General features: G+C 35.7%; 1 protein-coding gene across 2 annotated transcripts in view; it reads left to right on the forward strand.

The window, feature by feature from the left end:
• Positions 1 to 13,229: 13,229 nt before the first annotated feature.
• Positions 13,230 to 15,119, forward strand: part of LOC149261214 (cationic amino acid transporter 9, chloroplastic-like) — a 158,711-nt gene continuing 156,821 nt past the window's right edge. Inside the window, exon 1 of one of the 2 annotated variants that reach the window (XM_089421890.1) lies at positions 13,230 to 13,614. In XM_089421890.1, the coding sequence (XP_089278016.1) occupies positions 13,383 to 13,614 (232 nt within the window). In that variant the 5' untranslated portion in view covers positions 13,230 to 13,382. The remainder of the gene's footprint in view (positions 13,615 to 15,119) is intronic. The other variant, XM_089421888.1, reaches the window with a different exon arrangement.

The following is a 15,119-nucleotide window of genomic DNA, read 5'->3' on the forward strand; positions in this document are numbered from 1 at the left end:
CCAAATGGGTACATGAAGGATCATTCTTGGATACCTCTGCAATTTCATAGACAAGTACATTGAGAAAAATTGCAGTCTCCTCCTCCTTTGTGGTGGAAATCTCAGCATACCTACAATCATAATCTCAGTACAAGGAAATCAGTCTTAGTCTCGGTGCAATATTAGTAATGAAAGTCTCAATAATAGTCATAGTCTCAGCCTACCAAAACAATGAAGAAGCCTCACTATCTCAGTATATGTGTGAAGAGAAGGATCCTGAATTGACACACTCTATCTCAACAAGTATTCTAAATGCAACCATGATCTCGTTCTCTAATTATCTTAGTATATATCTAGATGTCATGATAAAGGTCTCAATGAAGGAATAGCATTGATCTCAGTAAAAGTGCAACAATATTCTCGGTGAAGGTGCAACAAGGTGTAAATATCTCAGTGATAGAATGATGATGACTTATGTGTAGCAGAAGTGATGACTTTAGTAGCATTGATGATGATCTTAGCTATGACAAAGAAGAGGATTAGTGTCTTGGTCTTGTAGTGGCTAAATAGTTCAATGGTCATGGTCTTGGTAGTCATCAATTGAAATCTATATAAGAATAATTTTGTGCAGGTTTTCCTCTCAAAGAGTGAGAGGTTTTGGCGCCGGTAGAAAGCCAACATTGTGTGTTTTTGTCTCTTTGTTTTTGGTAACTATTTGATGAATATAAGAATACGTACTCTAATAAGAACAAGTGAATATTGTGCTAAGAAGTAAAATTAAATAACTCACAAATAGCTATCATGCAAGAAGAATCCCATTTACTATAACTGCCCTAGATTCTTCAACATGGTATGAGAGCTAAGGTGTTGAAGTCAAAGGAAGGGTAGCAAAAAAGACATAAAAGGACCAACCTTTAAGAAGGGCATCAAAGAAAGGTTGAAGAGCTTTTCCAAGATTAAAGGATTAGTCTACAACAAAATTCTACCATAACAATCAAGGATCAGGCTACAACAACAAGAACATTTGTCTCCACAGTCATCATCAAAAGGCCACCAAGACCCTCATCAAGATGTATACAAATCAAGGTAACTCAAAGAACCTCAAAACAAAGATCACATTATCTTGGAATAGGTTGAAATCCTAGAAGAAGTCCTGATATATACTACAAAAGAAGGAAAATCATATTGAAGACAAGAAGGGAATGTCATCTCCAAGGTTATAAAATCAAGCAAGGATCATCTCCTTGCCCTAGAAGAAGATCATCTGAGAAAGCAACAAATCATCCTCATCAAAAGGAACAACCTCTTCTATTGAGGAAAGACTCTCTCATTCAAAAGAAGGTCATCCAAGAAGAATAACTAATATATATTCTTCAACCGTCATCAAAGCAATCAAGGTGAAGATTTCATCTTCACATGACAAGTAGGTATCTTTTCAATTTATAAATTTGGTTAAATGACTTCATGGTTACAATGCCATCTATAGGTTGGATGGTTCATCAAGATTCCTTGCATATAGAAGGAGGATAGACATATTCCTCTAAGTAGATGAAGTCATTAAACATATCAAAAGGTCTCCTCTGAATTTATGGAAAGAGATACTTATGAAAGATCCCCTCACATAGAAATATTGGAGGCATCAAAGAGATGTAAATGATAAACTCATTCTATGAAGGTGCAATGAAGAAGGTCACATGAAATCTGATCTACATGAAAGTAAAGGGTATCAAAGGATGTAGGCATAAGGTATCATCTACAAGATCTAGGAAGGAAGATAACCATCATTAATCTATAATTCACTGACATATAATCAAGGTAAAAAATATCTATGGGATCAGAAATTTACCTCACTCTACAACTTATGGTATCTATGTTAAATAGAGAAAGACAAGTTGATGGAAAAAATATTGAAGGTTAAAATAACTCAACCATGTGTAGAAAGGAAAGTCAAGTTTGGTCCTCAAGAAAGACAAAATAAGTATATCTAAGATTCAATGATATGGAGAGATTACAGAAAGAAGCTCATATGACTAGAAATATGGAGGAAGCTGAAGAAAAAGGGACAAGGAAAGAGGGAGTAACAAATCTCTACTATGAGTAAGATGGTATCCCTCACAAAAAGGTTATATCATAAGTCTTTTGTTATAAATATGACCATGATAATAATATGCATTGTGGCATCATGGAAGCATTAGAAACAAGATCTCGTGACATCACCATGGGAATCATGAAGGAAAAAATCCATGCCAGACAAACATGTAGGATATAGCTCTTAGGAATCTCATTGAACATTGAAGGAAAAGAAGAAGTCATCCCAGACAAGGTTCATCATACATCAAAAAGGAAACATCTACCATATGGTGATATACAAAATCCTTAAGATTATCTGATGGAATCCTCATCAGAGGGTTCAATAATCTAGAGAGGAAGCCTATATTTCAACAAGAACTCCAACTTTTGGAATTCATGGGATGATGGTGTGATGACATGAAGCAGATCCAGGGATTGAAGATCTTTTTAATCAAGTAAGCTGCTAGAAAAATCGTAGATGACCTAAAGGTAAAATAAGGTATGTATGCTTGTGTTTAATATTATAATGTCATGTCATATGGTTGCAGGTAACATGGACCATTAATTCTATCTTTAGAAGCATGATCAAGAGAAAAAGGATCTCCTCCTCTGAAAGGATGCAAGAAGGCATAAATCTCGCTAGATGAAATCAACATAATATATGAAGTATGAGGAATTTGACTACATTTAAGAAACTTTGATTGAAAGCTCCTGGGAATGGAATGTGTGAGGAAGGAATAGATCGTAAGATATGCAACCCTGATGAAGTAAATGAACATCCAAACACCAAGAAGACTTTACTAGGAAATCTCCCAGAAAATTTGAAGACTCTGATGGAAAAATGAATACCCTTGACAATGGATATCTTTGGGAGATGTGTCAAAATGTATGAAGGATGTTGATACCTACATAAAGATGTCATGATGAAAATCAAACTAATAAGGTACGATTTTATTTAATGTTTTGATTTCTGGAATAATATCTGGATGAGCTCAAGCAAGGCTACTGGAACAAGAATTGTAAGTACAAGTACAACTAGCATTCATGTGGTGGATAGAAGAAGAATGATGAAAAAGTAGCCATGTGACAAAGGTTCCAAATATGAAGAAGGCCACTTTCCATGAAGAAAGGAATGACATGATGAACTAAGGAGGAAAGTGATCAATGGTTGTTTCCCTACAAGGAAGAAGCTCAACTAAATTTCATGACATCAAGGAGAGAAGTTGATCAAGCAGCTGAAGGACCCACGCAAAAGAAGTTGTTGATGTATAGAAGAGTCCCTAACTAAGAGGGAGCTCTGATAAGTTCCTGAATAAAAGGGAGCTTGGGCAAGTTCCTGATCAGAGGGAACTTGGGTATATCTTTCCTAGTTGAGAGGGAGATATAGACACAACATTTTTGTCTTCACTTTGGAAGAAAGAATGGAGGATTGGGTAATCACCTGGCATCTGATGCTCTTTGAGGATGTGTAGGGCATCCAAGACAAGAGTAGGAAAGAGGACTTATATTCTTTGAGGGTTGGGAACCCAAGATAAGAATAGTCTGAGAATATCATAATCAGTGAACACTCGGGTGGGTATGTACCATGGGAGACAATGATGAAGGTGTCTATAGTCATTGGTCTCACCAACATTATGCTCTGATCTGATGAGAAATAGAGTTTTCAGTCAAGGTCTTGTTGTGGAAACAATGTTTGTTACTATGATGCTATACATATGGGTTACCAATCTAATTCTTCTTATGAGAAGTTTTTTAGATTGAAAATGACCAAATATCATTATGAATACCTCCCTAGTTAAGAGGGAGTGTTGAAGAAAGTGTAACTAGGTTCGGTTTTCATAAATGTAATTTTGATCTTTGTACTTGCAAAAGAAAAGAAATATTATTTTTGTAAATTATAAAATGAGTTTCTTTCTCATTACATAGGTTCGGCACATGTTGAAGTGCTCTAGGAAAGTCAAATAAAATATTAAAGAGCTCTTCTTAAGCATATATGTAATGTATATGAGTCAACCTAGTGTCTAGATCAGCCCTCTAAGACAAGCACAATCTTTTTTAAGAAGGCAACAAGCAAAACGATGAAGAAAGGCAGTCATGTCGGCCTCAAAATATATATAAATGACAAGTCGGCTCATATGTGGAGACACACTAGTTCATTGTGACATGTCGGTTTATTTATGGAGACAGAACCACTATAAATACCCCTATGGGGTCACCATAAGATGCACAGAACTTGGACTTGTCTGATATTTTCGGAGGATTATTACAGGATCTTGGATGGCACAGTAAGTACAGGATCTCAGACAAGTGGGATAGTATTTTCGGATGGATACAATGGTACAGAACTTCGGATGGGTACATGAAGGAGCATTCTCAGATAACTCTACAATTCCATAGACAAATACATTGAGAAAAATTACAGTCTCCTCCTCCTCTGTTGTGGAAATCTCTGCATACCTACAATCATGATAACGATACAAGGAAAGTAGTCTTAGTCTCGGTGCAATAGTAGTAACGAAGGTCTCGATAATAGTCACAGTCTCAACCTACCAACACAGTGAAGCAACCTCACTATCTTGGCATATGTGTGAAGAGAAGGATCCTAAAGTGACACAATCTATCTCAACAAGTATTCTGCGTGCAGTCATGATTTCCTTCTCTAAATATCTCAGTATATATATATATATAGATGTCATGATAAAGGTCTTAATGAAGGAATATCATTGATCTCAGTAAAAGTGCAGCAGTATTCTTAGTGAAGGTGCAACAAGGTGTAAAGATCTCAGCGATAGAATGATGATGATTTCTGTGTAGCAACAGTGATGATGATCTCAGCTATGACAAAGAATACGATTGGTGTCTTGGTCTTGGAGTGGCTAAATAGGTCAAGGGTCATGGTCTTGGTATTCATCAATTGGAATCTCTATAAGAAGAATTTTGTGTGGGTTTTCCTCTCAAAGAGTGAGAGGTTTTGGCCCTGGTAGAAAGCCAACATCGTGTGTTCTTGTCTCTTTGTCTTTGGTATCTATTTGATGAATATAAGAAGACATACTCTAATAATAACAAGTGAAGATTGTGCTAAGAAGTAAAATTAAATAACTCACAAATAGTTATCATGCAAGAAGAATCTCATTAACTATAACTGCCCTAGATTCTTCAACAAAGGAACTCCATCTCGTCCTGGATGTATTTGTATATACAACTTTGGTACTTGAGTACCAAATACCACTTGAAATCCTTGATAACCAACTTCGTGCGAAGGGTATGAAAAATATTTGTGAACTCTGGCACGTCTTGATCCCTTCCCTGACACAGTGTGGTCCCTTTTATGTACTTATCTTCATACCTCCCGAAAGGGTAATATTGTTCCTTGACAACGTCTGGGAAATAATCCCAAGTAGGTGCAAGCTAAAAATAATGATGGTTCCCTCTTGTCTCTCTACTCACGACAGGTTTCCCACCAGTCCTTGACGTGGGGACGGCCTTGAGGAGTGAAAAAATATTTCTTTCCCTATTGGAAAAATTATGGACCGAAAAATATCCTTCTAGTAGATTCAACCACTTATCTACGACATTTTCATCTATCTGGACTTCAAATATAGGAATGTCAAAGTTAACTTGTACCTTGAAGGGGGTGGCTTTTAAATGAAGACATTTCACCCACTGATACCCGCCAAAGGATATGGAAAAAGTTATCCATCATCTCATTCCTTTGTCACTCGAGGGCTTCTTTGAGCAATATTTTGAAAGGATATTTTTTTTCCTCGTCTTTCATTTCTTCCACCATGAGAGCCCGTCAGGGTTGGCGAGGTTGTTCTTGCAAGGGTTCAACCAGTTCAAGCCCTAACTCCTTATACCCCAACCTCGTTGAGGATATGCAAATAAAAACAAAGAAGGAGAAAACCTAGCTCTGATACCACTAATCCGGATTTATGTAGGAATGAAATGAAATTCAAATTCAAACAGAAACACAAAGATACAACGAAAACTGGACTTCAATTCATTAATAATAAATACTGAAAATTGTTTACATGCAGAATGGAAATAAACTAGTTCGAGCGATGGTAGCTTATCTCTGAGAAGAGATGTGACGACTACATACCTTCTGAATTGTGTTACAATGAAGCTCCAAGGAATTTTTGTTATTGAGAAACAAGAGAAAACCCTAAACATCCAAAAACCTAACCCTAGGAGATGAAGCGCCAAAAGTTTGTGGGCCCCGTTTAGTTTTCCCATTAAAAAAAAAAAACCATTGTTTAGGGCCTCAAAACGGCTCCAGAAGTTGAGGACCCGAAAATTTTCCAGAAATAGTAAAATGTGCTACAATCAAGGAAATGGAAAGAAACAATGTTGGGGGTCCAAGTGGAATAGGAAGGTGGCCACCAATATCTGCCTGGATCAATTGCCAAATAATATTGATCTTCCAAAATTATAATATTTCTTAATAACGAAGTCGGATAAAAATGAAGAAACAAAAAACATGAATTAAAATGAATCTACACTTATTATTTTTTTCTATGTGCTTCATGAATGCCGAAGACTAATGACCACTACATCCATGGTATATCTGTACAAGGCAGATCCACCCAAAGGTTTCATTTCCTATCGACTCAACCATGAAGCCTAAACCCCAAAGTGTCAAGATAATTAAACCTATGACCTCTCAATAGAAAAGGTGCTTTACCGATGGGGACTTGACCAATTGAGCTAACACTCATTAATTTTATTATTATATTTTTTAAAATTTTCTTTTATTTAAAGAGGGTAAAATATATGTATATTAAGTTTTTATTAAAATGAATTTATGTTTGATTTTTTATTATTATTGTTTTTGCACCTAATTTTCAAGGGAATCTGGCTTACTAGATGTTCGATATTTGAAATACCTATGGCAAGTTTAATCAATATATGCACATCATTTATTTGCATTGGCGTTTGAAGTCCCTCCTAGATTGAATTTTATTGGATCGTTCTTAGCATAGGGTTGGCATTCTACACTCCCTACAGCACCTCCACCGACATCTAAGGGTCATTGACTAGCATATGAGTCACATTGAGAAACATATGGGCATTCCTCCACTAGTTGGTAGCACTCCCGACAACATGGAAGATCTAATTAAGGTGCCTACTACATATTATGACTCCTAGACTATGTTTGCTATGCTCATGGCCATTTTGTTTTTGAATCGGACAATTCTATCTCCAAGGCAATCTAGCCATTTTTTTAGTATATATACTCTCTACTCATTTTTGTAAAGCATAATTTCACTCGCCTCTTTGCAAAGAGTGAACTTTTGGCTATGGTGCGGTCTCCCCAGTGAAAGACTAACCTAGCATCACTAGAATATCCATATAAATCTCAGTCTGGAAGGAAAATTTACAATATTTATCCCACAAAAAGAATATATCACTACTATAAAAATCAAATTATTAAATATCACATTTTAAAGTAGAATAGTTTTCTTTTTGTAAGTTAAAGTTTGTATTGCCTCAAAAATTCAAATGTCAACATAGATCTTCCATATGTCTACGGTTTTCCAATATTACTAAAGGTGGTATGAATTTGCCACAAGGGAAACCAAATGTATTAACCACCTTCTCAGAAGGAGCCATACCATTACAAAATTAATTGAAAGCTAGTCATACTATCAACTAGAAAATTGTAAAAGGTAATATTTGTGAAGAACATAAAGCTTCAAGTATTTTAGGAGGTCATGGTGTAGGGTCTTTGGTGTTAGAGCCTAGGGAAGTTGAAGGCTAAGGCTCACACTGTAAGTGTCTCTCAAGGTGAGCTAGTTGGATGCCTGTGGTTTCCATACAATAAGATTGGAAACTTTGAGCGCGCTTGATGTCATCCAGAGCAACAAATATGTTGTATTGTTCATCTTGATTTTCCTTTAGAACTTTTCCAAGGAAAGTTTTGAGTTTCTAGTGGAGAGTAATTGATTTCAGATAATGATTCTATCTTCCCTTGGTATGGCCAAGGTTGGGAACCCAGTAGGAAACGTCTTCAATAATATCATAATCTGAAAAAACAAGTTGTTCATCAACATGCACAGTTTCAAGATGTCGAATCTCTGCTCGAATCTTTGGTGGAACAATAACAAAGTAGATATTTGTTGCCTTATGGGTCTGTGTATGGGAATCGGTTCGAATACAATCACCCTCATCTCCATAGCCACCCTGCCCACCTTAGCAGTTTCACATGCATTGTCGAGGTTGGGTGCTCATGATTATCATACACTAAGGTAGTAAGAAAATTACCAAAGGCAAACCAAGAAGAGGAATAAACTAGGTGTTAGAGATAGAGTGCAGGTCTACAACTAGGAGGTGAGTGACAAATGGAACCAACAAGAAAGAAGACAATTACCAACCACAACTTTAGGAGATAACATTTATACCACCCACCTTGACCACAGATTGAAACAACATCGCAACATCTAACCATGAAACAACAAAAAATTGAACTTTCAAAATTAAGGAGAGATGACATGGTCGATACTATAAATACCACTAGCATAGATGCGTGACATGGTCGAAGGTGCAGACTATAGTAGACCTTTGAATTCTCCACAACCACTATGGAAGTAAGGATCCAATTCCCAACCAATTGATCCAAGAGGATCTCAAAGTACAAGTGACCTTAAAAATAGCTCAAAATAAAAGTGCTCAGATAGCAAAAAAAAACAGAACCAGATCGAAGTGCTCAATGCCCTGATTCTAACGGTGTGAATGGCACTCAAATCTGGGCTCGTATGGTCGAGTTATTCATAGTCAAAGTTTTGGTCAAAGTGGACAAGTGGCAGGATTAAGGAGGCAACAAATTGATCGAGACCGGCACCCGTAATCCAACTCTCAATAACAAAGGAATTTGTTGGATAGTAAATTTGTCTAAAAACCCCTAAATTTGGATAAGGTTAAGGTAAAAAACAAAAAAATTATAAAAATGGGCCGAGCTATCACCCATCTACCCCCGCTCCGCATATGGCATGCTGTATTATAAAATAATTTATATGGGTTGGGTCGGGCCGTGTGGTGCAGACCCCGCTCACCAAACATATACTACACAATAGATGTAAACAGCGAGAGAGGCAGTCACATGGTAGCATATCCCGATAGGTACGGCGGTCAACAAACTGCGCACTAAACATTTCACATCCGTTCAAATAAAATGCCATAGTGGGAGAGTCGGCGAGGTTTGAAACCCCTGCCACCCGCCACAAATCCTCACCCGAACCGCTTCGCCACAGGTAGCGACTTTGTGAAGTCTGCCACTGATCGGCCATATAAAATCAGCTTTCGCAGATGCTCGGGGAGAACCAGTAGATCAGAGAGCGAACAGGTGGAACCACGAACCAGGCAGAGGCCGGAACCTTGCCCAGGGAATCTTGGGTATCAGGAAGATCCTCTACAGTGCAAACGGTGACTTTGTCAAAATTGGACAAATTTATAGTCGATTTTGCACTACTCAACTCCAGTGATGTCAGTTTCAACAACTGGGCTCTCCATGTTTCCCAGCTTGGAGGTATAGTTGTCTTTATGTAAATTTTGCTTGTACTTATTCTCTTTGATGCCACTTAATAAAAGAAGACCTCCCCACTATTGAGCAGGGCCCAGAGATGTAGCCCACATTGGGTGAACTCCGTAATCAAATTCTTGTGTCATGATCTCATGCTTGTTATGTTATTTCCTCTTCATTTTATGTGTTTTTAGTTTTCTTGGTTAACATGCTCTGTAATATGTAATTCTTTATGCATCTTTAAGCAAAATATCTTGGCTCACCAACCCACTAATATGTGGAAGACTAGCCACATTTCTAAGTCCCTAGTTCTGTTTGCTTAAGAGTACTCCATCTCAGGAGGACCACGTCCACACCATTTTAGGGAACAAACCACCATAACCATATCAACATGTAAGTCTTCAGACTAAGACAAAACCAAAATTGCAATAAGGAAAAGCACTAGGGTTATCAACCATTGAATTTTCATCAGTAATCTAAGACACTCTGGCCACAGACCCGTCTACGCCGAAGATGGGTTGGACTCCTCAGTGTGAACTCTCCACTGTAATTCCCTAGTATCAAAAGCTAAAGTCTTTATAGAAACCTTCTCCTCCATTGAGATAAATTTGACTGCATGCAAAAACGCATGTGGGGGCAAGCCAAGCTACCCATCTTAAATGTCGCTTGAGGCGGTGAGGTGGCAGACTCGCCCCCCAACACTTTTCCCTTCCTCACTTATCATCCTATCAGAGAATTAATTAGAATAAATTAAATAAATATCAATCCTAGATTAAAATAATTTAACTCATATATAACTTTTTATTTTAAAATATTATTTTAAAATATTTATTAAATTTTATAAGATTTTATAAGATTTTTTTGAGTAAAAAAATGATAATATTAGTGAGTTTTATTATATCCAAAATCAATAAAAAACTATTTCAACTTATTAGCTAATAAACTCATTTAAAATGTGTATATAAATATGAATTTATATTAATTAATTTATTTTTTGCAAGTTCCATATTGGTGAGGCTATATCATGGTTATGTCCAAGAATAACATCTGAATGGCGCATGGAATTAAATTGGTGACATAACATCGACCAATGCTTTAACATCACACCGATCATTGTCTATTCAAGGCCCTATGGGCAACTAATTTATTTTTAATTAAAATTAAAATTAATTAATATTAATTTTTTATTATTAATTTTATAAATTTTACATTATTCAAAACTAATTGAAACATAAATAATAGTTCTGAGAATCATCTCTAAATAATTTTATTATATACTACATCTGAGCTTTATGCTCAAAACTTTTTCAATACAAATTAAGAATAATTCCCGTTCATTCATATATTTTTCTTCACAGGCGGGAAAACCTATCATAATCAACTGTCAAACTAGAAGTGAGGACAACTATCTATGGCTGTTAACTGCGAATGCAGGCTGACTCGTCACCGTTATTCAAGGAAAACCATGCCGCTGGTGGTCTGTAAGGGGGCAAGCTTTCACTCTTGCTAGATGCCTCTGGGTCTTGGGTTGTTACCCCGTTTCCTTACGTCCAAGACAGATGAACTCCAAACCCATTCATTTATATATATATAACATACTTTCAAATGGTTTTTTTAGGAATAATCAAAATAATAAGAATGAAAGAAATCTAAATCTTAAAAGGTTCAACATTTTATTTTATTTTAAATTAAATCTAAATCTTAAAATATTTAAATTTTTATTTTTAATGTTCAAACATGTAATGTTAAAATAAATACAATTACTATTTTTAACCTAATAAATTTATTAAAACATTATTATAAAATTTTAAATGAATTTTTTTGGGAGTTAAATTTTTTTATTATCAATAAACCTATTAGGTTTTGTTTAGGAAATTGGATTATTGATAAAATAAGTGATTATCAACTTTTAAAAATATTACATAAAAAAATGATAGTATTGATGAATATATTGTTTTTTGCTATAGTATTTCACAAAAGCTATTTCTATATCACATCGTAGCTTTATGAGGCTTACTACTAAACAAACTTGATAGAAAAATAGGCAAACATAATGTAATTTAGGAGGAATCATATGTAATTTAGGAGGAATCAAGACATTAACCTTAATAGGAACATGTTTCATAAGTATGTGATTGCTTGATCGAGGGTATGTAGTCACAATCACTTCTATCCACACTAACTTGTTCTTCCTTTCCTTTGATTGCAACACCATATCATTTAAGACTAGAAGTATTTTGTTTTTGTCATCATTCCTGTCAAGTAGGACACAACTCAGAAGTGACTTCAAACACACCCAAGCCTCCACTACCATTGTGACTTCAAAATTTGACAAACAATTATGTTTGCAAACAACATCATCCTCCACTTCTTGTAGTTCATCTTTAATGTTTCGTGGGATTTCTTCCTAGAATAACCCAATTGAACATCCAACTTGTTGCTAAGCCCGAGCTTGACCTAGTGAGCCTTTGCCACTACCTTTTCTCTAGTACCATGCCCGGACGCAACATAATTACAATGAGAGAGATAGGGAGTACAATTAGATAACAAGAGAGAGTCACATTGCAAGGTGTTGAAAGACAAGAGGGGGTTTACATGTAGGGAGCTTGAAAGCATAGGGACACAACAGGTGAGCCACAACAAAGTCGCAGGGCAATAGCCAAACAAAATAGAAGGCACTAAAACAATTCACCACATGAATTGCATAGATAGACCCCAAAATGACTTGAATAATGGAAACATGCTTGGGGAGCCAAATGCCATGATAATTGTGAACCAAAACTCATCGATAACGTGTTTAGATCCCACTTACGATATGACCCAACAAAATGGAGGTGAGAGCCATCATGTTACACTTAATTCCCCTTACCAAGTTTGAAATCATGTATTGTATCGTGATGAGGATGGGAACACATCGGCTCGATAAGAAACACATTGGCCTCATTCATTAAATGAGGTGATGGTGTCCTCATCACCTCCACAACATAGTGCATCTTGATTTACCCCATACAAAGATTTTTTTTTTTGTAACCTAAAAGAACTTTGCACTCGCATGACACAATGCTACCAATAAACCTATGGAGGTCTATAGTCTTTCCTCATCTCTGTAAATTAGGTCACAACCAAAAGATTTGAACCTTAAGTCTCTTAGTGACTACAAACTCAAATAACTTCGATCACCAATTACACAATTACACAGCCCCAAAAGATTTTAAATTTAAACGGGTTGTAAATTCATTTAATTAATTTTAATATCGTGAATTAAAGGGAATTAAGAAATGGACAAATTTAAATTCTAAAATAAATCTATTTTATTTTATTATTTTCAATTTCTTATTATGCGCGATCTTGAATAATTTTAAATAATGTTAAAAACTTGAATCAACTTCAAATCATTTAAGCATAATTCTCATTTTCAAAAAAATATGATAAGTTCGAAGTACAATTACCAAACCCGGAAAGTTGAATTTATTTAATATAAATTTTAAAAAGTTATTTGAATTCATTTAAACGATGCCCCCACACTACGCTGTCTTGGAACTTTAAAAGAGGATGTCATGTCAATGTAGCAAAAACTTAAAGCATCGGGATATGCGCTGTCAATGTCCAAAACCAGCAATCTCAGGCAATGGAGTGACACAGATTAAATGAATTATATTTCCAATCATTATTGAAACTAAGAATGGAAGGAGTACACTCTCTTCACGGCACTGAAACTAATTTAAATGTTTTTGCAGAGAGTCCAACCCATCATACTCTTGAGGAGCAGCTCCATTTTGCAAACATAGATATTGATAACTGATTTGTTATCAAGATGATTCAGGAGATGCAGAAAAGGATGGATGGGCGATCCTGGCTCAGAAAATTGGGGAAGGCAGCCCGCCGTGCTAAAATACACAAGTCATCAGATGAGGCCAGAACAGAGGAAGTCGGGGGTCTGGTCAGACGGTTGCGAGTGTTAGATCTCATATTGATGGGAATCGGAGCTTCAGTTGGGGCAGGCATATTCGTCGTCACAGGCACTGTTGCCCACGATGCAGGCCCAGGTAATATAAAATTTTCTCTGTGCCTGTTGTGTGTATGATCTAAATTAAATATAAATAGCATTGCCAATTCTTTTTAGTAAATTGTATGATGTTTTCTGTAAATTGCATGATTCTTTAGAACTATAATGAAGGTAGGTTTTTTTCTTTTAAATCCTGTGTAATGCAAGAAACCAAAAATAGCGCCTGCACATTCTATTATGTAAATTGCATGATTCTTTAGAACTATATTGGAGGTAGGTGTATTTCTTTTAAATCCTGTGTAATGCAAGAAACCAAAAATGGCGCCTGCACATTCTATTATGTAAATTGCATGATTCATTAGAACTATAATGGAGGTAGGTTTATTTCTTTTAAATCCCTGTGTAATGCAAGAAACGAAAAATGGCGCCTGCACATTCTATTATGTAAATTGCATAATTCTTTAGAACTATAATGGAGGTAGGTTTATTTCTTTTAAATCCTCTGTGTAATGCAAGATTGAAAAAATGGCGCTGCGCATTCCATTATTTGGTTTCTGTCAAACAGCCATGTTGGAGTATCAAACTCTTGTTACTCTGTAAATTGCATGTTTCTGTAGAATTATTTTGGAGTTTGGGAAATTTTTCTTTCTTTTAAATCCTCTATGGAATGCAAGAAACTCAAAATGCCACTTACACATTCCAGTGTGGGTTTTGTCTCACACACATGTTGGAGTGTCAAACTCTTTGTTGCCTGATAGAGAAATCTGTTTCTATCCTTGGTTGCTTTTCAGGACTGAAAGTGTGGGGTCAATTTATGAATTATTATTATCATTTCTTTACCTTTTTAGCTTTTAGGGTAAGTGGAATATTTTCCTTAAACTAGAGAGCATGGAATCTTTTCTTTAAAATAGAGCTATTGAGTGTCCCAATTTATTTTATTTTCCAACTGAGATTATGAAAAATTATATTTTCATGGTCGAAGGCAGTTGTTCTTTTGTTTTTTTAATTTTATTCTTTAAATGGTTGGACTTATTAAAAATAAATAATTGTAAATTATGACTTTTACCTATAATATTTATAGATTGAATTTTTGGTAAGAAAGATAATAATATTTCTTTGAACTATCCAAATTAAAAACCATTTAACATTGTTTTACTATTAAGTTAGGTTTAATGGTAGAAGTCCATCATGGGAAGGTATTTGTCAATTAATATAAGTCCCTTTCATGTTGGTAACTTGGTTTATTTGTTTGTGGGCCGTTGTGCTAGATTCGAATTTTGGTAGGGAAGATAATAATATTTCTCTCAACCATCCAAACTACAAAACCATTTAACATCATTTTACCATTAGATTAGGCCTAATGGTGGAAGTCCAGCATATAGGGCCCTCCCCGGTTCGAAACTGGTTTACTTGTCTAACATGACTTGTCAACGGGTTGTGCTAAATTCAAGAGTATAGTGGTAATCTCACTCACTTGATTCCAAATTTGCTCCATGACAAGTGGCAGGTGTTAATTCTCTGGCTAAAAAGAAAGCATTGTTATAT

This window comes from Pinus tabuliformis, chromosome 6 (assembly GCF_031772625.1).
Source record: "Pinus tabuliformis cultivar Carrire ecotype Pingquan chromosome 6, CPIR1, whole genome shotgun sequence".
Lineage (NCBI taxonomy): Eukaryota > Viridiplantae > Streptophyta > Pinopsida > Pinales > Pinaceae > Pinus > Pinus tabuliformis.